General features: G+C 44.1%; 2 protein-coding genes across 3 annotated transcripts; both read left to right on the forward strand.

The window, feature by feature from the left end:
• The first annotated feature begins 76 nt into the window (after window positions 1-76).
• Window positions 77-8516, forward strand: Hars2 (histidyl-tRNA synthetase 2, mitochondrial). Its single transcript, XM_052741943.1, has 13 exons — window positions 77-329; window positions 2249-2323; window positions 2678-2797; window positions 2919-3014; window positions 4037-4162; window positions 4458-4565; window positions 4729-4827; window positions 5140-5233; window positions 5716-5843; window positions 5930-6172; window positions 6895-7011; window positions 7203-7349; window positions 7572-8516. Exons 1-13 carry the CDS (start codon window positions 222-224, stop codon window positions 7629-7631), a joined length of 1521 nt encoding a protein of 506 aa, XP_052597903.1. The 5' UTR covers window positions 77-221; the 3' UTR covers window positions 7632-8516.
• Window positions 8517-10619: 2103 nt separating this feature from the next.
• On the forward strand, window positions 10620-16504 carry Zmat2 (zinc finger matrin-type 2). 2 transcript variants are annotated; one of them, XR_008219126.1, is made up of 7 exons: window positions 10620-10652; window positions 10985-11078; window positions 12593-12716; window positions 13988-14061; window positions 14509-14654; window positions 15504-15706; window positions 16362-16504. XR_008219126.1 is itself a non-coding variant. In XM_052741948.1 (6 exons), exons 1-6 carry the CDS (start codon window positions 10635-10637, stop codon window positions 15645-15647), a joined length of 600 nt encoding a protein of 199 aa, XP_052597908.1. In that variant the 5' UTR covers window positions 10620-10634; the 3' UTR covers window positions 15648-16504. The 2 variants fall into 2 exon arrangements, 1 of the variants encoding a protein (XP_052597908.1); XM_052741948.1 differs by having other exon boundaries at window positions 15504-16504.
• The last annotated feature ends 10579 nt before the right edge of the window (window positions 16505-27083 follow it).

Genomic DNA, 27083 nt, shown 5'->3' on the forward strand with positions numbered 1-27083 from the left:
CTTTCGTGCCTAGAAGGTCTCCAGCGAGAGCGAAAACCTTTCCGGGTCAGGGAGCGTGAGATACTCGGAGTTCAGCTCCACCCCCGGACTAACTCCGACCTCAGGTGTTCCCAGGGGCTGGTGCTAGGGTCTTCGACTCTCTGTCGCCTTTTTGAGGGTGGACTGGCCTTGTCCCCAGGCCCTTGGCTCCCTTTTCCAGGAAACCGGCGTCCTGCTGCACGATGTCCCACCTGGGACCCCTGCGCCGCGGGGTTTGGGCTGCGCTGCTCGGCCAGCTCCTGCGACCTCCCCGCGCAGTGTGCATCCGGGCGGTTGGCTGTCACAGCCAGGTAAGCCACCCTGAGCCGGGGCCTCCTGGCTTGAAAGCATAGACTCGCAGCCTATATTGTATTATTACATTTTTATTTTATTTTTGAAGGTTTATTTCTTTTTATGTGTATGGGGATTTTGCCTGCATGTGTGTGTGTGCACTGCGTATGCGCCTGGTGCCCACAGAGGAGCCCCTGAGATTGGAGTTACAGCCGGTGGTGAGCCACCCTGTGGGTGCTGGTGATAGAACCTAGGTCCTCTAAAAGAGCCAGCTCTCCAGCCCTGAAATTGGTTTTTGTTGATTAGCCACTTTGTACCTGCACTGAACTAAGCGTTTTGGATGCTTTTGTCATTTTATTGTTGGAGCAATCTCAGAGGTTGAGGGTTTTATTCTCCATTTTACAGCTGAGTAAGTGGAGATCGCAGGGTTAAATGGCTTTTAAGGATACGTAGCCGCTAAGTATTATAATGAGGTTTACTCTCAATCATATGAAATTCTTGAACATGTTAGAATTTGAGCCAGATCTATAATAGAATGCCCCCCCAAACTATAAATGGACTGAGTTTATGCACATCAAATGAACTTACCCTAAAATGAATCCCAGAGAAACATTTTCAGAGATAGTTGGATTTTGGAATTAGAATAAGGGATTGTGGACTTGAACTCAGACTTCTCTTTGGGGACTTTCCAAAGTATGAAATTACCACCATTTCTATTTCTGGAAGGACATACAACCTTCAGGTCTTCAAACCTGATTTTTTTTTAAAGTACATTTATATATTAATTAGTGTGTGTGTGTGTGTTGGTGTGCCATGGCGCATTTCTGTTCTTTTCTTCACCTGTGGAGTGTGGGCATTGAACTTAGGTGGTCATGATAAGTGGCGAGCACCGTTACCCATGAGCCATTTCACCAACACTATGTCAGTGGTTGTTACCTCTCTCTGAAAGCAGATACTTTGTACCGTCATGCTCAACAGAGTTCAGGTTTTTTATTCATTTTAAGTCACAGCATTTTACTAGTCTGGTTTTTTTTTTCCAACCAGGAAATTTATTCCTCTCATTCCATAGGTTTTATTGCATATGAGTGTAAGTATGTCAGAGGACAGCTTGTGGGAATTGGTTTTCTCCTTCAACTATGTGAGTGGGTCCCAGGGATCCAACTCAGGTGGTCAGGTGGATACCCACTGAACCATCTCCTTGGCCCAGGTTTGGACCTTTTTCTTGGGTTGGTTCTGTCTTTATGTTCCGTTTATCCTGTCTCCTGACTCTGTTTGTTTGTTTTTGAGACAAGGTCTCACTATGCACCCTTGGCTAGCCTGGAACCCACTGTGTAGACCTTAAACTCACAGTGGTCCACCTCTCTCTGCCTCCGACTGCTGGGATTAAAGGCGTGCATCACCTTTTTTGCTGTTTGAATAAGATCTGAGAATTGGAGTTCATTTTGTTTATTTGTTTGAGACAGGATCTCACCATGTAGCTCCAGCTATCCTGGAACTCACTCTGTAGACCAGGCTGGCCTCAAGCTCACAGAGATCCTCCTGCTTCTGTCTCCCAAGTGCTGGGATTACATGTATATGTCATCGTGTCCAGTAGAGAACTGGAGTTCTAATCCCTACTTGTAGAAGTTTAGTGGTGGCAGGTGTGGGTTCTGTGTCTTTATTATTCTCAGGCGCTTCAACTTTTTCAGACACTTAAAAACTCCAAACAGTGAAGAAGTTTGTGTAATAAAGACTGAACTTACTATGTATTACAGGTATAATTGGAAATGCAACATGGATTATTGAGGGAGGAAGGAGATCAGGGTAGACAAAATGGTGTTTGGGAAATCTTTTGTGTGGGATCAAGGGTCTTCTCAGGTTGATGGTCCACAGGGTCAAAGATGTCACAGGACTGGCCAGTGTCCAGAGAAGGCACATCTCATGTTCCTTTTTCTCCTAGGTTGCACAGGCAGTGTTAACATCCCAACTGAAACCACATCAAGAGAAACCAAATTTTATCATCAAGGTTCCAAAGGTAACACCCCTTGCCCACCCTGTCTGGCAGAGTGCCGTGGAGTGGGGGGTGTGTGGGGCGTTTTATTCTTTTTTTTTTTTTTTTTTTTTTTGGTTTTTCGAGACAGGGTTTCTCTGTGTAGCTTTGCGCCTTTCCTGGAACTCGCTTTGTAGCCCAGGCTGGCCTCGAACTCACAGCGATCCGCCTGGCTCTGCCTCCCGAGTGCTGGGATTAAAGGCGTGCGCCACCACCGCCCGGCTTATTCTTAAAATTCTAGCTGGGGGTCAAGTTAGTTCCAAACCTTAGGTTATGGACATGATTTAACCTTTAGTCTTAAATGGCCTTGATTATTATTTGACTGCTTTTGTTTTCCAGGGCACCAGGGATTTAAGTCCTCAACAGATGGTTGTGAGGGAGAAGATTCTTGATAAGATTGTCAGCTGCTTTAAGCGTCATGGGGCAGAGGGGTTGGATACGCCAGCATTTGAGCTAACAGTAAGGACAGAAGGGTGCTGAGAACCTCATTGTTTACCTGCCTTCAGTTTCCCACAGGGCTTCCCATCTGTGTTCTGTAGTCAGTCATTGAACTGTGGCTTGTTCTGTCTGACTCTTGCAGGAAATGCTCACCGAGAAGTATGAAGACAACTTCGGCCTCATGTACGATTTGAAGGATCAAGGTGGAGAGTTGTTGTCTCTTCGATATGACCTTACTGTATCTTTCTGAGTGCTGGAGCCTGACCTGCTTCTCCCCAGATCCCGAGGGCTCTCTCTGGCAGAAGGGAGGAGAGGAACTTTGACAGCACCTTTCATTTCCCAGTTTCTCCTAGGAAGCAGTTCTGCCTGGAGAGCCTAACCTGAAGGCCCTGTTATTTAACTTCCGTGCATATGGGGATTCTTTCTAGGAAGTTTGCAGAAACACAGATTATTGACCCTAGCTCCAGAGACCCTAAATTCCATAACTGGAGTGGTATTTATAAATGTGCATATAAAAGAAAATTAATTATTGTGTGTGTAGATGGTGTTTATGTGGAGTTAGTTCTCTCCTAACTCCTCTGTGGGTTCTGGGGATGGAACACAGATAGTCAGACTTGTGCAGCATGCCCCTCCCTCACCTTGCAAACCTCCCTCATCTTGCAAGTGCTAACCCAGAGGTTCTCAACCTGTGGGTCTCAGCCCCACAGGGGTCGAATATCAGGTATTCACGTTACAATTCATAACAGTAGCAAAATTAGTTATGAAGTAACAATGAAATAATTTTATGGTGTGTGTGTGTGTGGGGTCACCACAACTGAGGAACTGTATTAAATAGTTGCAGCATTAGGAAGGTTGAGAACCACCTCTCTAAACAGAATCCTGGAAAATGTGCATGTGGTCTTTGGCCCGTACTTTCAGAAACAGGATTTTAAATTGTAGGCAAATTCAGTTCTGAAGCTTGACGGCTTTTTAGTTGGTTGGATAATGATCTGAATGGGAGGAAATGGACCAGGCCTAAGTATCTGAGGTCATTTCTATTCCTGCCTCTTTTTTTCTGGTCAGCCTTCAGTTTCAGTAAGTGAAATGCCTTCATCAACACCAATACTGCGAGGCTTCAGAGACAGTGGGAAAAGCCTGGAAAGGTCCTTGTTTTCACTGTAAGATAAGGATGATTTCTAGGAACCCAGTTCTCCCTCCCATCTGAATGGTGGGTCTGGACATTGAACATAGTATCTTTCTTCCTCAACCTGTTTACATAAGGTTCCTTTTGCTCGCTATCTGGCCATGAATAAACTGAAGAAGATGAAACGATATCAAGTTGGAAAGGTGTGGCGGCGAGAGAGCCCAGCCATAGTCCAGGGCCGCTACCGGGAGTTCTGCCAGTGTGTAAGTGACCAACCAGTTAAGTGATAATTTAGACCAGTGTTTAGTGATAGTTACTTTGGGGATTTGCCAATCAGTGGGAGGTTTGTTTTTCTCCCTTTTTGTTTGTTTGGTTTGGTTTTGGCTTTTGGTTTTGTTGAGACAGGTATTTGAGACATCTGTGTATCCCTGGCTGTCCTGAAACTGACCAGGCTAGCCTTGAACTAACTGAGAGAGCCATCTGCCTCTGTCTCCCGGGTGCTGGCATTAAAGGCGTGGGCCAATATGTTCTGCTTTCTTCCTTTTTTTTTTCCTGTAGGATTTTGACATTGCTGGTGAATTTGACCCTATGATCCCTGATGCAGAATGTTTGAAGATCATGTGTGAAATCCTAAGTGGATTGCAACTGGGGGACTTTCTCATTAAGGTGAGACCAGCCTGGTGTACATGGTGAGGGAGAAGTGTGGATTGGGCCTATGAAATTGTCTTTGAATTGCTTTTATGAGTAAAGAGATTTAGAGATAGCCATAGTTTTGAGGAAAAGAGCACTGATTGACAGGACACTTGGGTTAATTACATTGAGTTCACAGGTAAATGACCGGCGGGTTGTAGATGGGATGTTTGCTGTCTGTGGTGTTCCTGAGAGCAAGTTCCGTACCATCTGTACATCAATGGACAAACTAGACAAGGTAACAAAGAAAACATACTTTAAACAGACCCTGTCTGGGTTTCTGCCCTGCCCTCTAATCCATGCCATTAGGGAAGAATAAGGAGACCATGGCTGGAAGTGGCTTTATGGGGGAAAAAAAGGTTAAGGAGACATTTTTAAACAAAGTCTGAGTTATGCCATACAGTGGGGATTATGGCTGGGTTTCTTAAGTTGCCTGTGGTTTTGCTGAATTGCCTGTTAGTTCCTTAAGATACCAAATGAAAATGAGAGATCCTGCTTCAGTTAGGTAAAGAGGGACTGGGGTTGAGCTAATGTTTGGGTCTTAATGCAGATGTCTTGGGAAGATGTGAGATATGAGATGGTGGCACAGAAAGGCCTAACTCCTGAGGTGGCTGATCGAATTGGGGCGTATGTCCAGTGTCATGGTAAGAACTGGTGTTTTCAGAGCCGTGCTAGAACAGGCTGAGGGCGACAAGTGTCCAGCTTGTACCTCTGGATCAGCTCCAGAGTCTGGCCTAGATAAAGAAATTTCCCTTTTAGGTATTGTACCTGCTTTATGTCTTCTTGGCAAAGGCAGAAGCAGAGAGGAAGATCTGGCCCTGAGCCCAAGGTTGTGGTCTTTTTAAAGAAAATGAGGAAGACAGGCTAGAGCAGATAGATTCAAACTGGCTGTGGTAGCACATGTTTTTAATCCCAGCACTCGGGAGGCAGAGGCAGGCAGCTCTCTGTGATTTCTAGACCAGTCTGGTCTACATAGTGAATTCCAGGATAGCCAGGGCTATGTAGAGAAAACCAAAACTAAAATCAACCAAACAAAAACCCAAAACAAAACAACAAAAACATAGATCAATTCGTATGAAACACACCTGGGTAAACAGCACAGACTTTACCTGACTTTTCTTTCCAGGGGGGATTTCCCTGGTAGAGGAAATGTCCAAGGATCCCAGACTGTCCCAAAGCCAGCGGGCCCTGCAGGGCTTAGGAGACCTGAAGCTGCTCTTTGACTACCTGACTTTATTTGGAATTGCTGAAAAGGTCGGCAGAGCTGGGATTGGACCTTCTGTTGAACTCTTAGGTTCTCGGATTCCGATCGGGGACTGACTGTAGCTTTTCCCTTACAGATCTCCTTTGATTTAAGTCTGGCCCGGGGCCTAGACTATTACACAGGAGTGATCTATGAAGCGGTGCTCCTGCAGTCTCGGGGTCAGGCTGGAAAGGGGGCGCTGAATGTGGGTAGTGTGGCTGCTGGTGGACGCTATGACGGCCTGGTAGCCCAGTTTGATCCCAAGGGCCATAACGTGCCCTGTGTGGGGTTGAGCATTGGAGTAGAGAGAATCTTCTACCTTGTGGAGCAGAAGATGAAGGTAGGTCCTGGGTAGATGTAAAATGACTTTGAAAGCTAATAACTAGTTTCTGGAGGGGCATTTGGACCTTTTTTTTTTTAATGATCCTTTTGCTTTTTGGAATTGAAAGTACAAAGGAAATATCTATCTTTCTTTTTTTAAAGACTTATTCTATCTTTTTATGTGTACGAGAGTTTAGTCTGAATGTATGTGTATGCCTCGTGCCAATGGAGGTCAGAAGTGGAGGGTCAGAGCTATGGGTGGTTGTGAGCCACCATGTCAGTGCGGAGAACTGAACTTGGATCCTCTGAAAGAACAAGTACTCTAAACTGCTGAGCCTTCTCTCTAGCCCTTCCCTCCCTCTGTACTCCCTCCCCCTCCCTCTTCCTTCGTTCGTTTGTTCCTCTCTTTCTCTCTCTCTCTCTTTTGGTTTTTCGAGACAGGGTTTCCCTGTGTAGTTTTGGAGCCTGTCCTGGATCTCGCTGTGTAGACCAGGCTGGCCTCAAACTCACTAGAGATCTGCCTGCTTCTGCCTCCCGAGTTCTGGGATTAAAGACATGAGCTGCCGCCGCCACCCGGCCACCCCCACTTTCTTAAAAGAGCAGTCTGAAATTGAATTTCTTTCTGAGCTCAATTGGGCCTTGAATTTAGGGTCTTCCTGCCCTAGGCACCGGAGTGCTGGGATTACAGTTGTGAGAGCTACCCTAGGCTGTAGTTTTAGTTTCTTCTCTCTGTTTTATCAGGCTTCTGGTAAGAGGGTTCGAACCACAGAGACCCAAGTGTTTGTGGCCACACCCCAGAAGAACTTTCTCCGAGAGCGTTTGAAGCTAATCGCAGAGCTTTGGGATGCTGGGATCAAGGTATCTGGGTATATGTGGACACGATAATCATGGCTCATTTCTACCGTATGCCTACAGTGGTACTCAGGACATTTTTACCTTACCACTAGAGGGCTAGCTACTTATTTCTGGCTCCCTTGGAAATGTATGTCCTTGGGTACTTATGTGCTACAATCACTTTAAGTCCCATACTCTCTTTTTATCCTTTTCAGGCAGAGATGCTATATAAAAACAATCCCAAACTGTTAACCCAGCTGCATTATTGTGAGAAAACATACATTCCTCTGATGGTTATCATTGGTGAGCAAGAACAGAATGAAGGTGTCGTCAAGCTCCGTACAGTGGCCAGCAGAGAAGAAGTGAGTGAGAGCTTGCAGAAATAGAGTTCTAAATGCGCGCGTACATATATCCCATGCATGTGTGTATATGGCATCTTGTAGGAGTCACTTCTCTCCTTCCACCATATGGGTCCCAGGTGTAAATAGTGAGAATGGATGCAGAATGAAGTGAATTTGGAAAAACTGGCTAAGACATTAGTATCATTTTCTAGTTTGTCACACAAGGATTCTCTTATGTTTTAGGTGACTATTAATCGAGAAAGTCTTGTGGCTGAAATTCAGAAGCGACTATCTGAGTCTTGATTGTTGCCTAATTTCCATCTGCTGTCCTCAGAAGAAAAGTTTTCATCTAGGACTGAATTCTGGTGGATGTTCCAACAGCTGACCAGCATGGATGTTGTCCAAGTGCCTTTTGCCTCCATCCGTCCTGGATACAGAAGTAGACGGGTCCTAAGGACTCATGGATTAGCAGCTACTCTGCTTGAATGCACACTCTAACTGCAAAGGCAGAGCTGAAGGGTCTCTAAATTCTCTCAAGAGATGTTAAGATGGTTCCTGTGAGCAAGGCTCTGGAAGAGTCGCCTCAGGCTAAGACTCTGACCCATTGAAATGAGAAGCTGAATGTACTTCACTTTAACTGTAGCTTGGGAACCAGAGTTCGGAGAATTTGTCTACATCAGACTATGGTTTGTCCATGGAGTATTTGACAGCAAGAATGAACAGTGAACAGAGATGATGTCCCAAGGACCCAGGAGTACATCTGTTGATTCTTCCAGCTAACAGTAGAAGGGTGGGGCTGTTGAATGATTTTGGACATTGAATTTAATGGATGATCAGTCAGTGATCTGATCTTTTGAGATTGTGGAAACCATTCCCTTTGCCACAGTAACTTCTCTTGATGACTCCATATCTTGCTCTGGAGGTTGTTCTAGGATTGACTATATAGTATGCTACATTTCAAAAACGTACTAGTGGGCTGGAGAGACGGCTTATTGGTTAAGGGTGCATATTGCTTTTGCAGAGGACCTGAGTTCAGTTCCTAACACCCACACCAAAGTGATTACAACTACCTGTAATTCCAGTTCTAGGGGATCTGAGGCCCTCTTCTCAGCTCCATAGACATCTGCACTTAATGTGCACATACACACAGACCCATACACATGATTAAGAATAAAATAATTTAAAAAAAGTAAGTGTACTTTGAGTAATTTGTTACCAAAGGATTAATTTGTGTAGACCTCAGATACTGGAGAGCCCTGTGAGCTCCAGGTAACCTTCCTAAGAGATGCTTCTGTGTTCAGTGAAGAGAACTACTAGAATTCCTCCTCTTCTCTCATGTTGCTAAAAAATCAATATTGGGGCAGGTGAGATGGCTCAGCAGGTGAAGACTGACCTGAATTTGATCCCTGGGGCCCACATGGAGAAGAGAACAGATTCTCTTGGGTTGTCCTCTGGCCTCTATACACTTGCTGTGACATGTGAAGCACACATGCAGACTTACATACAAAGTGAAATGTAAAAAACAACCCACCAAAACGCCAACATACAGCCAGGGATATAGCTCTCTCGATAGAATGCCTCTTAGCACTTGGGAGGTGCAAGCAGGAGGTGAGAAGTTCCAAGTCAGCTTTGGGACCAGGCAAGGTGGCACAGGATTTTTAATCCTAGTGCAAGGGAAGTAGAGACAGGCCAATTGTTTGTGAGTTGTTGGCCAGCCATGTCTACCTAGTGAAACCTTGTCTAAAGATAATTAAGTGGTGGTGCATGTCTTTAATCCTAGCACTCGGAGGCAGAGGCAGGCGGATCTCTGTAAGTTTGAGACCAGCCTGGTCTACAGAGCAAGTTTCAGGACAGTCAGGGCTAAACAGAGAAACCCTGTTTTGAAAAAAACAAAACAAAACAAAAAACAACACAAAAACCCAAAACCAATAAATGAATAAAGAAATGCATAAAAATTCAGCCTTAGGTTTACATGAGACCCTTTTTCAAAACAACAACAACAAAACCTCTGCCTGATAGTACACGTTTAATCCCAGTAGTGGAGTGGTGGGGCCAAGGCAGTAGACTCTTTGAGGTCAGCTAAACAAGAGTAAAGATTAAAACAAAAGCAGTACACAGGAAAAGGGAGGATGTTCAGACAAGAGGTTGGACAGATGAAGAGGGAAAGATGCAGGGGAATTTGGGGAAAGCAGCCTCAAAGAGGAAGGTCTTTCTTTATTGGGAACACAGATGGGCAGAGGTTCTGTGACTCCAGTAATACACTGAGAAAACTATATAAAGAGAGTTTCAGGTCAGCCAGGGCCAAAAAGATCTTGTCTAAAAACATACCACACCTACAATCCTAGCACTTGGAAAGTGGAGAAAAGAGGTTCCGGAGTTTAAGTTCATCCTCTCTGCATCATAGCCTGGGGTACGTGAGACTCTGTCTCAAGCATTACCCTTTCCCACAAACTTGACAGAGTGCGGAGTGCTTCATTCTGGGGTGTTGGCAGATGACAGTTTCAAGATTAAACTGTACTGTATAAGTTGAATGAGTTTAAATGGTCTCCAGATATGGAAATGAGTTTAACCAAGGAGTAGTATCATTATTTCAAGGGAAAAGAACCCAAATGTAAAAGTGCTTGTCTTTTGTGCATAAATTAGAGCCACACTCATAGTACATGCTGGTGAATGGGACATCCAGAGCCACTGATACGTGTTTTAGCTTTTAAAACAAGGTTTACTAGGCAGGGTTGTAGCTCAATTGGTAGAGTGCTCAATAGTATGAACGAAGTCCTGAGTTCGAGCTCCAGCGACACATGAATGGGCATCGTGGCACTTGCCTGTAAACCCAGCACTTAGGAAGCGGGGGCAGGAGAATCAGAAGTTCAAGACTAGCCTCCAATACATAGCCAATTAGAGTCCAGTCTGGGCTACCTGGGAACCCGTCTTTAAAAAAAACAAAAAAGTTTAGAAACCCTGAAGATACAGGTAAAGTTGTTTAGATCATGGGGCACTGTTTCCGAACCTCCGATTCTTTGTGAAATAGAAGAGTTGAGCTATTTATTGTTCTTCCAAGACTTGTTTTGAAAGCCAGTGAGAGAAACGTTGGTCGGTGCCCTTACTTCCGTGTTGCTTCACGCGCCCTTTGCGCCTGCGCCGTCTCCTTGGAACAGAGGGCGGGGCCAACAGGACAGCCTAGAATCGCTCCAGTCCTTAACGCAGTTAGAATGCGAAGCTCGAATCTTATTGGAGCGTGATCTTGCCTTATGGCTTCTGGGCGCGTTTTACGGCATTTTACGGCTTTCCATTCACTTCGCTGTGAAGATGGCGTCGGGCAGCGGGGTAGGTGTTGGTGTGAGGAGGTTTGAGGGCTCTGGGGTGGTTTTTCAGAGCTATGTAGAGACAGGCTGTGAGACTTGGCTGACTTCCTGGCTCCTCTTCGCGACCTCAGGGTCCAGGTTCGAGAACTCCCCCGTAAGGCCTTGGCGCAGGGACAGTGGAATCTCGGAAGTCTCTCGGGTTGGGGTCCCGAGTACCCCAGACCCCCGGGCGTATCAGAGAGACTTCTCTTTCGAAAGGTCCTGGGGCCGCCTTGGTGGCAGTTAGGCGGTTCCCTTAGTTTCTTCAGGGGAACAGGCACAACGACGGGTCTTGAGCGCTTTTTCCTCCTACAGACAAAAAACTTGGACTTTCGCCGAAAGTGGGACAAAGATGAATACGAGAAACTCGCGGAGAAGAGACTCACAGAAGAGAGAGAAAAGAAGGATGGTGGGTGCTTGCTTCATGAAGGGCTAAGGGGATGGTAGAGTGGGTCAAGAAGGAATGCCCAGCAACAGGATAGATCGCTTGACAGTGTGTGAGGACAAGCAGGCAAAAACCTAAAGCTTTCTCCTTTCCTTTTACTTTCTCCTTTTCTTTTATGTGAGCTGCCCCCAGGTGTGGCCCATATTCAGGGTGGGATTGCTCATCTTAAATGATCCAGTCTCCCCGCCTCCCCCGCAACAAAAATAAACAAAACAAAACCTGCAGACAAGTGTGCCCAGCTGCTTGAGTTTAGTTGATTTCAGATGTAGTGAAGTTGACAACCAGTATTAGCCATCGCACGGCATGAAAACATTGAACATTATGCTACAGAGTGTGAGTTCCCCTCTTTTGAAAGGTTTGCTTCGAGCAAAAAGTCAGAACTCCTCAGTTCAGCTAGACAACACATAGGAACCGCTGTTTAAGTTTCCTGGCGTTAGAGTTCAGAAAAGCTCTTGAGAGTTGGGTTTGCCATTCCAAGTCTGAGGCCAGCTTGGTCTACATAGTGAGTTCCAGGCTAATTAGAGTAGGTTTTTTTGGCCTCTTTTAACTGCTGCATAAAAGTATCTGTTGTGTCCCTTCCTTGAGGAACCCAAAAAAATGAATGAGAGTAGTCATCTGAATTTGGGGTTCATGCATTTCTTTTCCGTTCTGGCTAAGAAACTGTAATACGGGGCTGGAGAGATGGCTCAGAGGTTAAGAGCACTGACTGCTCTTCCAGAGGTCCTGAGTTCAATTCCCAGCAACCATATAGTGGCTCACAACCACCTATATGAGATCTGGTGCCCTCTTCTGGTGTGCAGACATACATACAAACAGAACACTGTATACATAATAAACAAATCTTTAAAAAAAAAAAAAAAAGAGCTCAGTAAATATGAGCTGTGATCATTATAAAAAAAGAAAAAGAAAAAAGAAACTGTAATACTCACTGTTAATTCCAGCACTCAGGAGGCAGAGACAGGCGGATCTCTGAGTTCGAGGCCAGTCTGGTCTGCAGAGTGAGTTCCAGGACAGTCAGGGCTACACAGAGAAACCCTTTCTTAAAAAATAAAAAGACAGCTGGGCGGTGGTGGCGCACGCCTTTAATCCCAGCACTCGGGAGGCAGAGCCAGGCGGATCTCTGTGAGTTCGAGGCCAGCCTGGGCTACCAAGTGAGTTCCAGGAAAAGGCGCAAAGCTACACAGAGAAACCCTGTCTCGAAAAACCAAAAAAAAAAAAAAATAAATAAAATAAAAAAAAATAAAAAGAGGGCTGGAGAGATGTCTCAGAGGTTAAAAGCACCGACTGCTCTTCCAGAGGTCCTGAGTTCAATTCCCAGCACCAACATGGTGGCTCACAACCATTTGTAATGAGATCTGGCACACTCTTCCGTATACATAATAAGTAAATAAATTTAAAAAATAAAAAAAAAAAGGAAAGAAAGAATGAAAGAAAGAAAGTGCAACACTGAAGGGACCCTCTTTCTCATTCTGTTTCAGGAAAACCAGTGCAGCCCGTCAAGCGGGAGCTTCTTCGGCACAGAGACTACAAGGTGGACTTGGAGTCCAAGCTTGGGAAGACAATCGTCATTACCAAGACAACCCCACAGTCTGAAATGGGAGGGTGAGTAGCCTTTTGTCCTCCAATACCAAGGCTGGCCTAATAAAGTATTTATATTAAAACCAATATAAATGTGGATGTGTTGAGGAGAATCTTAGGCCCGGGATGGCAACCTTATCGACCATAACTCGAGTCTTTGTTTTTCTTTGCCCCCTAAAGTTTGAAGTCAACTCAAGGAGGGGTTGTTCTGTGGGCTGCTGTGTATTACTTCCTTGATATCTTCAAAGAGGTTATATAGTCTGTTAGACCTGAAGGCACTGAGGTGTATTAGGGGAAGCTGTTAACTATAGTTATTGTACACCAAGACTGTGACCCAGAAGAGTTCCAACATTTCTTCAAGTTAGAATTTATATCAGGAGACATGCAGATAGCAGTTAGCCGCATTTCTGTAGATTATTTAGTAAACCCACTGTTTTGATACCTTTGCTGTATAAATTAGCAAGTTAAATAATAATAGCTCATAGCTTCGTGGGCATGGAATTGAGGGGTAGTTACCTTGGAGGTTCTGGATCAGGATCTCCAATGAGGGTGCAGTCATGGAATTGACTAGGTTTGCATTCACTGGGGCTTAAGTAAAGGTAGAAAATCCTCTTCCAGGCTCTCACATGCCTATGGTTTGGAGGCTGAAGTTCGCCGCCTCGTGGGCCTATTTGTAAGGTTGTTCACAATAAAGCATAAAGAGATGAGTTTCCTCAAACCAAGTCATCCTCACAAAGGCAGAAGCCACTCTTTACAATATCTAATCTTGGAAGTGATATACCACCTCTTTTGACACGTTCTGTTCATCACACAGAACATTTTGGCACAGATTGGGAGGACGCTACAAAGGGTGGGAAGACAAGGAGAGTCTGGCTGCCTTGGAGGCTGGAGAGTATCTTGTAAGGCTTTATGAAAATGCCTCCAAAAAGATGCTGGGAGCTAGGTAAAGTAGATCATGCCTGTAATACCTGCATTTGGGAGGATGAAACAGGAGGATTGCTGCAAGTTAAAGCCTACTTGGGCTACAGGGTTAGAGCTTTTCTCCAAAAAAATAAAAAAAGCCAGGCCTGTAGCACACACACCACATCTGTAATTGTATCACTTAAGAAGGGGCAGGACGAGCTCTGCACATCTGAGGCCAGCTCGGTCCACATTGTGAGTCCCAGGCCACTTAAGGTCTCCATTAACAAAACAGATGTCATAGAAGTGTACCAAGAATCAGAGTTTCTTCACTGAAAACAGTAAGATCCTTAAAAACCACATTGACGCATGTGCTGTTTCTTCCCATTTGTCAGCTACTACTGCAATGTCTGTGACTGTGTGGTGAAGGACTCCATCAACTTCCTGGACCACATTAATGGAAAGAAACGTAAGACTTGGAGGTAGTTCATGACTGGAGCTAGGATTGAGTTTTAAAGGTCTGATTGAGGGGGAGTGCAGGAGAGTAGTTTTCTTGGGCTGTGTGTGTGTGTGTGTGTGTGTGTGTGTGTGTGTGTGTGTGTATATATGTATGTATGTGTGCATGTATGTGTGTATGTGTATCACTGAATATGTGACTCCTGTGCAAGAGCACAGAGGCCAAAGGAGGAGGTTAGCTGACCTGGTTGATAATCTGCTTAGTAAATGCAGTTGAAAGCTACCTGCTTTTTATCTGTGGCTGCCACTTCTGAGAGCAGTGAGACCCAAATAAGTCATACTTATTTTTGTTGTGTATTTTATTTTGAAAAGGTTTAAAAAAAAGAAAGCCAGGACCAGACTTTTTGAGGGTCTGAGAATGTTATAATGACTGGTTGCCTTCACTGTTAACCTCACCCAGATCAACGAAACCTGGGTATGTCTATGCGTGTGGAACGCTCCACTCTGGATCAGGTAAAGAAACGTTTTGAGGTCAACAAGAAGAAGATGGAAGAGAAGCAGAAAGATTATGATTTTGAGGAAAGGATGAAGGAACTCAGAGAAGAGGTGAGGCTCTCCTGACCCTGCTTCTCACCTTTGACTTTGTACCTTGTGAATTGGGCATGGCCCTCTTCCTTGGCTCATTCTCTGATCTCCAGTCTTGTGCCTGGGTTTCTGTGTACTAGGACATCCTTGTTTGAGACTCATGAGAATGGCTTAAAACCTAATCCATTTCTCTGTGGCTTTTTGACCAGATCATTTGGCAATTATTCTTTCATTTAGACAGGTTTGTTTTAGACTAATTTTAGGTTCATAACGAAATGAAGAAAGTTCAGAACTTCCCATTGCCATCCTGTCCCCAGTGCATGCACATACAGCTTCCCCTATAATTTTTACTCCTCTTTAAACTGTTAAGAGGGATTAACTAAATACACCTAGTCCCTAGTTGGCCTATGATCCAGGTTATAGGGTGAGAATCCCCTTTTCTTCCATTTGTTTGCATGACTTTTGGGAAAGTTAAATAACCTCAGTGTACCTCATTTTCGGCACTGGAGATCTTAGGATAATATTTACACAGAACCGAGAACAGATCTTAGCATATCCTGCATGCCCCGGGATGTTGTCTGGTTAGAACTAGAGATGAACGAGGGTGTAGAATTAAGAACTTCAGAGATTTAATGAATCTCTTCTTATCCCTTACAATCTGCTTACAGTCTTCCCACTGCCAACCTGGCAGTCAGTCTCAGGGCCTCATGCATGCTGGACAAGTGCTTTATCACTGACCTTTGAATCTTTACCGTGGCTTTTATTCAGGCTTAAAGATGGAAAAGAATCTTGAAGCTCACATATCTCTTTCAGCACTATCAGCGCTGGAGTGACCTGATTCTGAGGGATTTTCTCTCCTTTGCCCTTTAGGAGGAAAAGGCTAAAGCATACAAGAAGGAGAAGCAGAAGGAGAAGAAAAGGAGGGCCGAGGAGGACTTGACATTTGAGGAGGATGGCGAGATGGCGGCTGTGATGGGCTTCTCTGGCTTTGGCTCCGCCAAGAAGAGCTACTGAGGCGTTCTCTTGGGCCTAACTTTGGCCTGTACTGGACCTAACTTTGAGTGTGTGTTGAGGTGGGGTGGGGTGTCATTTCTTTTTTGGGTACTGGAGAAAGTCCTTAAGAGTGTTAATGGGCAGGGGTGGAGGGTGGGTTTTTGTGGTTTCCCTCTACGTTGGGAAGAGGGCACAGGATGTAGAGGTGATGCTGTGGCAGATTCTGTCAGCCACAGTATATTACTGGAGTCACAGAACCTCTGCCCATCTGTGTTCCCAATAAAGAAAGACCTCCCTCTTTGAGGCTGCTTTCCCCAAATTCCCCTGCATCTTTCCCTCTTCATCTGTCCAACCTCTTGTCTGAACATCCTCCCTTTTCCTGTGTTCTGCTTTTGTTTTAATCTTTAATCTTCTTCTGCCTGCAACAGAAGGGTTGTCTGGCATAGCCTTGGCCAGCTCCTCCTCCCATCCTGCCCAGCGGTTCTCTAGCCACCTGTGCATGCCTGTGACTTCTGCCTGGGTCAACGTGTGTGTGGGTATGTGTGCATGATATGTCTGAGCTAGAATCTCAGAGCATTGCTGCCCTGGGGCCTAATGTTCTTGGTTTCCTCGGTGCATGTAACAGGAAATTAAATGGATGAGTGTTTGGTGTGGCTTGTGTCTGGTGAGTTTTTAACCTTGTTTCTTCTGTTTCACTTCACTGAGGATTTCTCTTTTTGTCTTCCTCGGGAACAGGTTCTTGGAAGAACCTGTTTGATGCAAAAAAGAATGAAAACAACAAGACAAAAGAACCCTAAAACCAAACAAACTCTGGGAGACCTTGGTTCTCAGACACTGTTCAACGTGTACAATAAATGACACTGACTGGGCCTGTTTCACATTTGTTGGGAACATTTTCATATCATTCCCTGTCCCGCAAGTTCCTGCTCTAAGGATTTCCATATAGAACCTTTCCCTTTCATTTGAAACTCCCACCCCCCCGCAGTATAGGTTTCCTCAGTGTGAGTTTTCCCCTCTGCTAATAGGATCTGTGCCCTTGAGAGTCTGAACAAAACAGTTTAGCCTCCTGTAATTTTAGCATCCTCTGATCTTAGCAGAAGAGCTCAGGGTTGAACCTGTCTGCAGTTGGGCAGGCACTGGGTTACTCAGTCTTGGCACTGTTGATGAGCTAGGTAAGTCTTTGAGGTTTTTGTTTTGTATTTTTTTTTTTTTTTGGTTTTTCGAGACAGGGTTTCTCTGTGTAGCTTTGCGCCTTTCCTGGAACTCACTTGGTAGTCCAGGCTGGCCTCGAACTCACAGAGATCCGCCTGGCTCTGCCTCCCGAGTGCTGGGATTAAAGGCGTGCGCCACCACCGCCCGGCTGTTTTGTATTTTTGAGACAGAGTCTCACTTGGCTGGCCTTGAACTCAGAGATCTACCTGACTCAGCCTCTTCAGTGCTGGGATTAAAGTTTTGTGCCTCCATGCTTGGCCAGGACTGCACTATAGGATGTTAAGCAGCACCCCTGGCCTCCACTTAGTAGATGTCAGTAGCACTCCTTTCCATCCAATTTTTGACAACTGAAAATATCTTTGTTCCCTGGAAATGGGTAAATGGCTCTCCCATTGGAATGACTAAGAAACTTCCCCACTGTGGTGTAACTTGTGAACTCCAGTACATAGACTGGTCAAAAAATGCACCCCCCCCCCCATGGGCTGGAGAGATGGCTCAGAGGTTAAGAGCACTGACTGCTCATCCAGAGGTCCTGAGTTCAATTCCCAGCAACCATATGGTGGCTCACAACCATCTGTAATAAGATCTGGCACCCTCTTTTGTATACATAATAAATCTTTTTAAAAAATGATTTAAAAAAATGCACCCCCCAAAAAAGCAAAACAAACCAACACTGAGAACTGGATCACATACTGTGCCTTGTGTAGGGGGTTCAAGGGTGAAATGGGGATGAGGGCATAGGGGACAGTCATACAAGTCATGTAAACAGATGAAACTCCTTTTGCTGGCTCTATGCGCTCAATAAAGGGGTCCATTTGAGTTAACAAGACTGCCACAATATGACTCTTTCTCTGACCTATGTAGTTCCTCACTTTTATGTATTATCTGAAACACTGGATCCCACAAAGCCCTGGACCCCACCCTTTGGGTTTGTATGTAAGATTAACTTACTGATAGGTCTGCCTTTTGCTTAATGAGTTCTCATATAGAATTTGGCTATTGGGAATGCTGAATAAATATGTGCATCTATATGTTGGCTTAATGCCTGACTCAGGAATTTAAATGCAGTGTTGAGCATGGTAATGCACACCTGTAACCCCAGTATTTGGAAAGCAGAACAGGATTGCTATAAGATCATGGCCAGTTTGGTTTATATAGCAAGACCTATCAAACGAGTTTGCAGGCCAGTTGCAGGTAAGTTCACGGATGCGTTCGTTGGCAAGATTACTTACACTACCTGTCCTAGAGAAAGTACCCTTGTTGAGTGGATCCTTTTAATTTTTTAAGACTGATAAGGTTTTAGTGAGAGGAGATTCTAACTTTGAGAAGTTACACATTCAACTCAGCAATGATGAGCATTTACTATGGTGCCATTTCCATTGTAATCATGTGTTCTAGCTTTTGTAAACTCTGGGGACAGGTAAATGATGTGGCTAGGTTTTGTTAGGGGAGGATGCTAAGACGGGAGTTAGGAAGGTAGAAACAGGGTGGGGTGGGAATTTAGAACACAATTCCAGATAACTCGGGAATCTCTGAAAGAGAAATTTAATCTGGAAAGCTTGTACTTTAGTTGAATGTACCTACTGTCCTACTTGTGTTCATTTATTCATTGAGTGTTTAGGAGATAAACTTTGAGACAAAATCTTATGATCCCCCTGCTTCGGTCTCCCGTGTATTTAGGGACTGCAGGCACTCATGATCATACCTGGTTAAGTCATTGGTATCTTCTGGAGCAAGGTGTCAAGATCTACAGGTAGGGGATTTACCTTCTGGTGGAATTACTATTTAAAATACCAGGAGCCAGATGTGGTGAAGTATGCATTTAATCTCACGACTCAGGAGGCAGAGGCAGCAGATCTCTGAATTTGAGGCCAGCCTGGTCTACAGATCGAGTTCCAGGCCAGCCAAGGCTACATAGTGAGACTGTCAAACCGAACAGAAACAGGGAATGCAAGGTGGCTCCGTGGCTTCTCAGAGAGGATCTCATGTAGCCTAGGCTGGCCTTGAACTCACTAGGTATCCAAGGATGGCCTTGAATCCTGTTCCTCCTGCCTCTACTTTGCCTAATTGTTGGAATTACAGACATTTGCCACCAAGTTTATCTTTAAAAACACTTGAGGGGCTGGGAATATAGCTCAGTAGGTAAAGTGCTTGCCAAACATGTGCAAAGCCCCAGGTTCAGTCCCTGGGAACTCTTACAACCAGGTGTGTTGGGCACACTGTAATCCAGGAGGGGCAGAAACTCAAGGTCATCCTCAGCTATATAACAAGTTCTAGGCCCTGGTTATATGAAACCCTGTCTACAGAAAAAAATGATTCTTGTGGTATGCATAACCTTCACGAGGCCCTGGGTTTGATTCCCAGCCCTACAAAGACAGAAACTGGTGTGATGGTGCTCTATAATCTCCTACTAGGGAGGCTGATGCAGGAGGATGGCAAGTTTAAGGGCCAACCTGGGTTATAGAGTGAGACTTTGTCTCCAAAACTAAAGTCATACACAAATAGCATTCTTCTGTGTACATCAATAGATACAAAGGAAAGTTTAAAGCCAGTGCTACAAAGGAGATGAGTTATATAACTCGAGAAAACTCTTCAAGACTTAATTTTGTTTTTGTTGAGACAGGATCTTATGTAGCCAATCTCTGCCTTTACTTTCTAAATGCTGTGTCTGAGTTAACTAAATAAAAAGACTACCCATCAAACATTCATAGCAAAACAACAAAAGTCCTACATTGTGTCTGGAATCCACACAAATATTATGGTGGCTAACTGGAGAGACAGGAATTTTGAGGAAAATTAGTTGTTTTCAGTGCACAAAAGGTCCAAGAGTTGACTAGGTATTTGAAATTATAAGACAGAACAAATGCGAATATATATCTGGGAGAGCCGCTTTAAGCCATGAAGTTCCGAGCTACGTCTGAAATAACCTTTTGCACTTTGCAAAGCTTCCATTTCCTTGGGTGGGTGAGACAGTGACTGAAAAAGCTTACGGTAACACAGGGACGAGGATGGTAGTTGTACGATTGCAAAGCGACCTGGACAAAGCGAGGAGCGCTATACTTGGTGAGCGCGGGAGTCCGCGCAGGCGCTCTGGGCACCCGGTTAGAACACGCCTAGTGGCCGGAACAGGATCCGATTGGTCAGTCTCGCACGCCCTGTCACCGCACAACTTTCAGCGTCTGGATGACGTATGTTTCTCTCACAGTCATGTAGAAAAATCGCGGAAGGGACCGCCGGACTGGCTTTAGCTCAGCGGTTACTTCGACGATGCTTCAGTTCGCTACTTTGCCACTCGTGGTGGAGTTCGAGCACCATCAACCAACCGCTTGCAAAACCAGTGAGTGGTTGGTTCGGGGCCCGCGGGCGCTCTCCAGTCCTTTTGCTGCTACGAACCCTCGGCTACTTTTCCACGTTGAAAATAACTAAAACTTCTTGGATAAATTGCGATTTCAAATACTGAGATCCTTGGCACGTCTTACGTACCTCCAGAAAATAGTGGAAGGTCTAACAACAATAACAGGACTTAATTTAAAAAATTAGACTACTTAGTAATATTTTGGTTCCAATAGTTAGGTATACTTGTATTTTTTATAGTGTCATTTTTTTCCCCCTTTGAAATCTGGAGGGTTTTTTCATTTAATTTAAAACATTTAAGAAGATTTTATTTTTATTTATGTCTATGTGATTGTGTGAATGTATATGTGGGGCGTCTTGGGTGCTGGAAACCGAACCCAGTTTCTCTTAACCGCTGAACCATCTCTCCAGCCTCTTTTAAGTATACTCTTTTAACTATCTTTCTAAGATACTCATAATTTGCCATTCCAGGTGAGTTCTTGTAACACCTTTTCAATGTGCAGATACAAATTTTATTCCAGAAAGTTTTCCGATGTTAACACTTTGAATGTATTCTATTATTTTCTTCTTTGGGAGCCGTATCTATCTTGTTCTCCAAGGACCCACTTTCTTGATTTTACTTTTTTTTTTTTTTTTTTTTTTACTTAATATTAATAGTTATATTTAAATTAAAATTTCTCTTAGGACATCTAACATTTAATTTTGTTCCTTTTTTTTCTGAATTGATATATTTTCTTCAACGTCTTGTGACTTCAGCCAACTCTGTTCTTGTTCTTTAAGTTTTTTTTTTTTTGTCAATTTCTGAGTTATAATTCTGGTTAAATAGTTTTTTTTTTCTCTTTCATTGGAGTGTTGCTCTCCAGTTTTCATATTTCATGGTTAGTTTTTAAAAGAAGATCATTAATTTTAATTTTTAATTTTTTTCATGAAACGCGATGCCTGCTATGTTCTGTGCGTTTTGAATGTTTTGTTTTCCCGTTTCAGCAATTTCCAATGAGAGTAATCAGATTTCTGAGTTCAAGAGTGCCCTCTCGTGTCCGTAAAGCAGAATGCACCTGTTTGGTTAGATCGAGGTCTGATTCTAGGATTTATTCTTTTTCGTGACTGCGGGACTGTTTTTTTCTGTATACTTCCTTCTCTCAAAATCAAGCTCTCACGATGTACATACTTTCACATCATCTCTTTCCCCAGGAGGGGATTGCTTCTCAGACTGCTGTTCCTCGTTTCAAGCTTTTTCAGGACATTCTTAGCTTTCTCAGTTCTTTTCGTATGCAGCTCTATGTACTGGCATAATTTCTCCATTGCAGTTTTTCGGGGAATGGATTTACCTGTCTTTCACTATTGGCTGGCCCCTGCTGCTTTCTAGCCTACCGTGTGCCGTCTTGGCCTCACAACCATCTGTAACTTCAGTTCCAGGGGATCAGACTCCATCTTCAGGCTTCCTCAGGCACCAGGCACTTGTGTGGTACACACGCATGCATACATGCAGGCAAAAACACATACTTCTGTCTTAGGATTTCTACTACTGTGAAGAGACACCATGACCAGGCCAACTCTTATAAAGGAAAGTATTTAATTGGGATTGGCTTACAATTCAGAGGTTTAGTTCATCATCATCATGGCTGGAAGCATGGAGGCACAAGGCAGACATGGTGCCGAAGAGGTAGCTGAGAGTTCTATATCCGGATCTGCAGACAGCCGCAAGAGGGTGTGACACTGGGCCTGACTTGATCATCTGAAACCTGAAAGGCCACCCCCACAGACATACTTCTTCCAACAAGGCCACACCTACTCCAACAAGGCTATACTTCCTAATAGTGCCACTCACTGTGAGCCAATGGGGGCCATTTTCATTTCAAACCACTACATTCCACTCCCTGGCCCCCATAGGCTTGTAGCCATATCATAATGAAAAATTCAGTTAGTTCAACTTCAAAAGTCTCCTTTGAAAGTTCTCAGTACAAAGGAAGTTTATTTATCCCAGAGGGCAAAGAGCAGGGAATAAGAGACCAAGATAGGAGGGGGATGAGGGAGAAGGGTAAGGGAATGAGGGAGCGGACAAAGATATTTGCCCTGGAGGGACAAAGGACTCCTCTTAATAGAGAGGAGACACATGTGGCCCCTAGGCAAATGACAGTTTATAAGGGGAAAGAGGAAACCCAGTGTTAGGATGAGTTGGTTTGTTTTGATTGGACATGTTAATTAGAGCAGCCAAAAGGGGGCTTTTGGTTACTAGACTTCAACACTTTGGTAGCTGGACTTTGGTGGTCAGCCTCAGGAGGAGGAAGTGGCCAAATGAGGGAACAGATCTTGGTGGCTAGCTTTAGGAATGCAATCTAATGGTTTTTAGCAAGGAGGAGAGAGGGAAGAGGAAGACCTGCCAGAGCCTTGTTGCCATTCTCAGGTTGCCTAGAGCCCCTTCGCCTGTAGTCTATCACAGTATCAGCACGATTTAAAAGCCCAAAGTTCGGGCCGGGCGGTGGTGGCACACGCCTTTAATCCCAGCACTCGGGAGGCAGAGCCAGGCGGATCTCTGTGAGTTCGAGGCCAGCCTGGTCTCCAAAGCGAGTTCCAGGAAAGGCGCAAAGCTACACAGAGAAACCTGTCTCGAAAAACCAAAAAAAAAAAAAAAAAAAAAAAAAAAAAAGCCCAAAGTTCATGTTGGGCAGTGATGGCGCACACTTTAATCCCAGCACAGGAGGCAGAGGCAGGTGGATCTCTGAGTTCCATGCCATCTTGGTCTACGAAGTGAGTTTCAGGACAGCTATGGCTTCACAGAGAGATCCTGTCTTGAACACCCTACCCACCCCCACGCCCCGCCAAAGTCCAAAGTTCACGGTCTCTTCTGAGACTTGTGCATTCTCCTAACTGTAAACCCCTTTAAATGAAAAAGCAGATTGTGTACTTCCAACACACAATGGCACAGGATATACATTAGCATTCCAAAAGGGAGCACAGTGGGGAAATACAGGACCAAAGCAAGACTGAAAACCAGATGAGCAAACTCCAAAGTGCATCTCCATGTCTGATGTCAAAATGCTCTTCAAATCTCCAACTCCTTTCAGTTTTGTTGACTTCTTTCTCTTGGTTGGTTCCATTCCCTGTTAGCAGCTCTCTCATGACTTTGGCATCTCCAGCATTTTGGGTTCTCCAAGACAATACAGGCTTCACCTTCACAGCTTCACACAATGGCCTCTCTGGGCCTCCATGCAGGGACTCCCCTGACACATGCCTGGCCTCAGCAGCTTTCCTTAGCTGTGGAGGGAGATTCCATAAGCCCTGCCTTCTATCCTTGACTCTAAAGCCAGAGCCATGTGGCTGAAGCTACTAAGTTCTGTTGAATATTCTCTGGAATATGGCCCCCTCATTCAATTATATCTTCACCAGTTTTTTTTTTTTTTGATGGTTTCCTTCACTGCCTAAGCTTGGCTGTTCTGGAACTCACTCTGTAAACCAGGCTGGGCTTGAACTTAGAGATCTGCTTGCCTCTGTCTCCTGAGTGCTGGGATTAAAGGTGTGTACCACCATACCTAGACCTAAGCTACTCTTTAGTTCCTTTTCTCAAGTTGGAAACTTAGCTGAGTGGGGTCTTGCCCTGAGGTCACCACTCCCTTTATTTAGCATCAGGCTTTCCTTTAAACTTTTTCCTGGAGCTCTTTTCTTCTCAAACTGTATATTTTGTATTTTTTCTTTCTCAATTTTCTCCTTTTCATTACAGATTTGCACAATACTGGCCACTAATAACCAAGCAACACAACCAATGCTAGGTTGCTTCGAAACATCCTCTGCCAAAGCTGTTAATCCATAACTCTTTAATTTAGCTTCAGGCAGATTTTTTAGACAAGGGCAGAAAGCAGCCACATTCTTTCCCAAAATATCACAAGAATATCTAGGCCATATATTAATATTATTCTCCTCTAAAACCTTTGAGCCAAGATCCCACAGTTCAAATCACCCTCAGCACCACTGTCTTCCATGCTTCTACTAGTATGGTCCATTAAGCATCTATTAAAGCATTCCATTGCTTTCCTAACCCAAATTCCCAAAGTCCCAAATTCCTCCAAACAAAAGCATGGTCAGGCCTATCACAGCAATACTCCAATTCCTGGTACCAACTTCTGTCTTATTTAGGATTTCTATTGCTGTGAAGAAACACCATAACCATGGCAACTCTTACAAAGGAAAGCATTTGATTGGGGCTGGCTTACAGTTCAGAGGTTTAGTCCATTATCATCATGGCAGGAAGCATGGGGGTGTGCAGGCAGACATGGTGCTGGTTCTGCAGTCAGCAGGAAGAGGGAGAGAGACAGAGACACTGGGCCTGACTTGATTATCTGAAACCTCAAAGGCGAACTCCAGTGACACACTTCCTCCAACAAGGCCACACCTACCCCAACAAGGCCACACAGCCTAATAGTGCCCCTCCCTATGGGCCTATGGGGGCCATTTTCATTCAAACCACCACAACTCATAAAATAAAATAAATACATCTAAACATTTAAAATTGTTTGATTATGGTAAAATACACATAACAAAATTGAGTATATTAACATTTTTCCATTGTTCAATTTAGTGGCAGTAGGTGCATTCAAGCTGCTATGCAATGACCTTCACTGACCATCTACAGAACTCTTTATCTTGTAAAACTGTAACTCTATACAAATTACATAACAACTTCCTGTTTCCCTCCTATTTCTAAACCCTAGCAACCACTGTTCTGTTTGTCTCCATAGTTTTTGTTGTTAGTTTTTCTTCTCTTTTGGGGAGCCCACCACCTAGCTCCCAAATAAATCACACATAGAGGCTTATTCTTACTTATGAATGCCTGGCCTTAGCTTGGCTTATTTCTTGTCAGCTTTCCTTAACTTCAATTATCTCATCTACCTTTTGCCTCTGTGCTTTTCCTGTTCTCTTACTTCTGTAAATCTTACTCTTACTCCATGGCTGGCTGTGTAGTTGGGTGGCTGGCCCCTGAAGTCCTCCTTCTCTGGCTACTTCTTTTTCTTCTAGATTTCTCCTATGTATTCTCTCTGCCTACCAGCCCAAACCTGTCCTTTCTTCGGCCTTGCTATTGACTATTCAGATCTTTATTTGACCATCAGGTGTTTTAGACAGGCACAGTAACACAGTTTCACAATGTTAAACAAATGCAACATAAACAAAAGTAACACAGTTTAAATTAATATTCCCCAACAGATTTTACTAAGTATATCATAAAGGTAGAATAATACAATATTTGTTTTTTTTATTATTTATTGTTTTTCAAGACAAGGTCTCATGTATCCCATGCTAACCATGAACTTACATAGCAAAGAATGGTCTTGAACTCCCAATCCTCATGTTTCCACCTCCAAATACTGGGAATGTACCACCACACCCAGCTCATACTTGTCTTTTCTTTTTCTTTTCAGTGTTTTGAAACTGGGTCTTCACTATGTAACTCTCTGGCTGGTTTGGAACTCCCTACGTAGACTATACTGGCTTCAAACTCACTGAGATCCATCCACCTGCCTCTGCTTCCCAAGTGTTTGGATTAAACTTTGTGTTTGCCACCACACCCAGCTCTAGTTGTCTTTTCTAAGTGAATTATTTCCCTTAGCAAAATGTCTAAGAGGTTCGTCTATGTTGTAGCATGTGTTGTCAGAATCTCATTCCTTTAAAAAAGGGTAGATAGGACATGCCATTTAAGTCATGGCCAAGCAGTTAAGAACACTGAATGCTCTTCCAGAGGATATTGAGTTTGGTTCCCCACGTTCACGTCAGGTGGTTCACAACTTCCTATGACTCCAGTTCCATGAGATCTAATGCTTCTTCTGGTCTCTTGGGGCTCCTGCTCATATGTGCCAAACATTCAGACACATACACATAAATCAAAATAAAAAACATCTGAAAACATAAATATGCAAGAAAAAAATTTGTTTCCTGAAATGTTACATTTTGTTTAAACATTTATCTGTGGCTAGACATAAGGGTTGTTTTAGTTTTGCTAAACATAATGCTTCTATGAACATGGGTATGCAGATACATGTTTAAATCTCTGTGCTCAGTTATTCTAGGTTATACCTAGAATAAGAACTTCCATTTCATGGTAATTTTATTTATTTATGCTGGGTGCAGTGGTACATATCTTCATCCCAGTACTTAGGAGGCAGGGGCATGTGGATCTCTGTGGGTTTGAGGCCAGCTTGGTCTACAGAGTGAATTCCACGACAGCCAGGACTATGTAGAGAGACCCTCTCTCAAAAAAACAAAAAAATCTATTTATTCATATTTCTCTTGTATGTGTGTGTGTGTGTGTGTGTGTGTGTGTGTGTGTGTTTTGCTTGCATATATGTTTATGTACCGTGTGTGCCTGGTGCCTTGGAGTCTGAAGGGTGTTAAGTCTCCTGGAACTGGAGTTACAGATAGTTGTGAGCTGCCTTGTTGGTGCTGGAAACCAAACCCTGGTCCTCTGCAAGAGCAGTAAGCACTCTTTTTTTTTCCTTCGGAGCTGAGGACCGTATCAGGGCCTTGCACTTGCTGGTGCACTTGCACTTTAGCTCTACCACTGAGCTAAATCCCCAACCCTCAATAAGTACTCTTAACTGCTTAGCTGTTGTATGATATTTTGTTTGTGTTCTGACAAATAAAGCTTTCCTGAAATTAGAGAGTGGAGCTAGCCACTAGTTAACCATAGAGGCCAGGCAGTGTTGGCACACAGCTTTAATTCCAGCACGTGGGAGGAGGAGGAAGCAGGAAGATCAGGAGTATAGTAGGTAGCTGTTCCAGCTTTGATCTGGAAGTACTACCCCCATTGAGGCTTCGGTAACTGTCATGCCTACAATGTGGGGCCGAGACAGGAACCCTTAAGACCTGAGATCTGGATGTGCTCTCTCTTGGTTCCTGGTTCCT

Source organism: Peromyscus californicus, unplaced genomic scaffold, assembly GCF_007827085.1.
Source record: "Peromyscus californicus insignis strain IS unplaced genomic scaffold, ASM782708v3 Scaffold_17__1_contigs__length_78620276, whole genome shotgun sequence".
Lineage (NCBI taxonomy): Eukaryota > Metazoa > Chordata > Mammalia > Rodentia > Cricetidae > Peromyscus > Peromyscus californicus.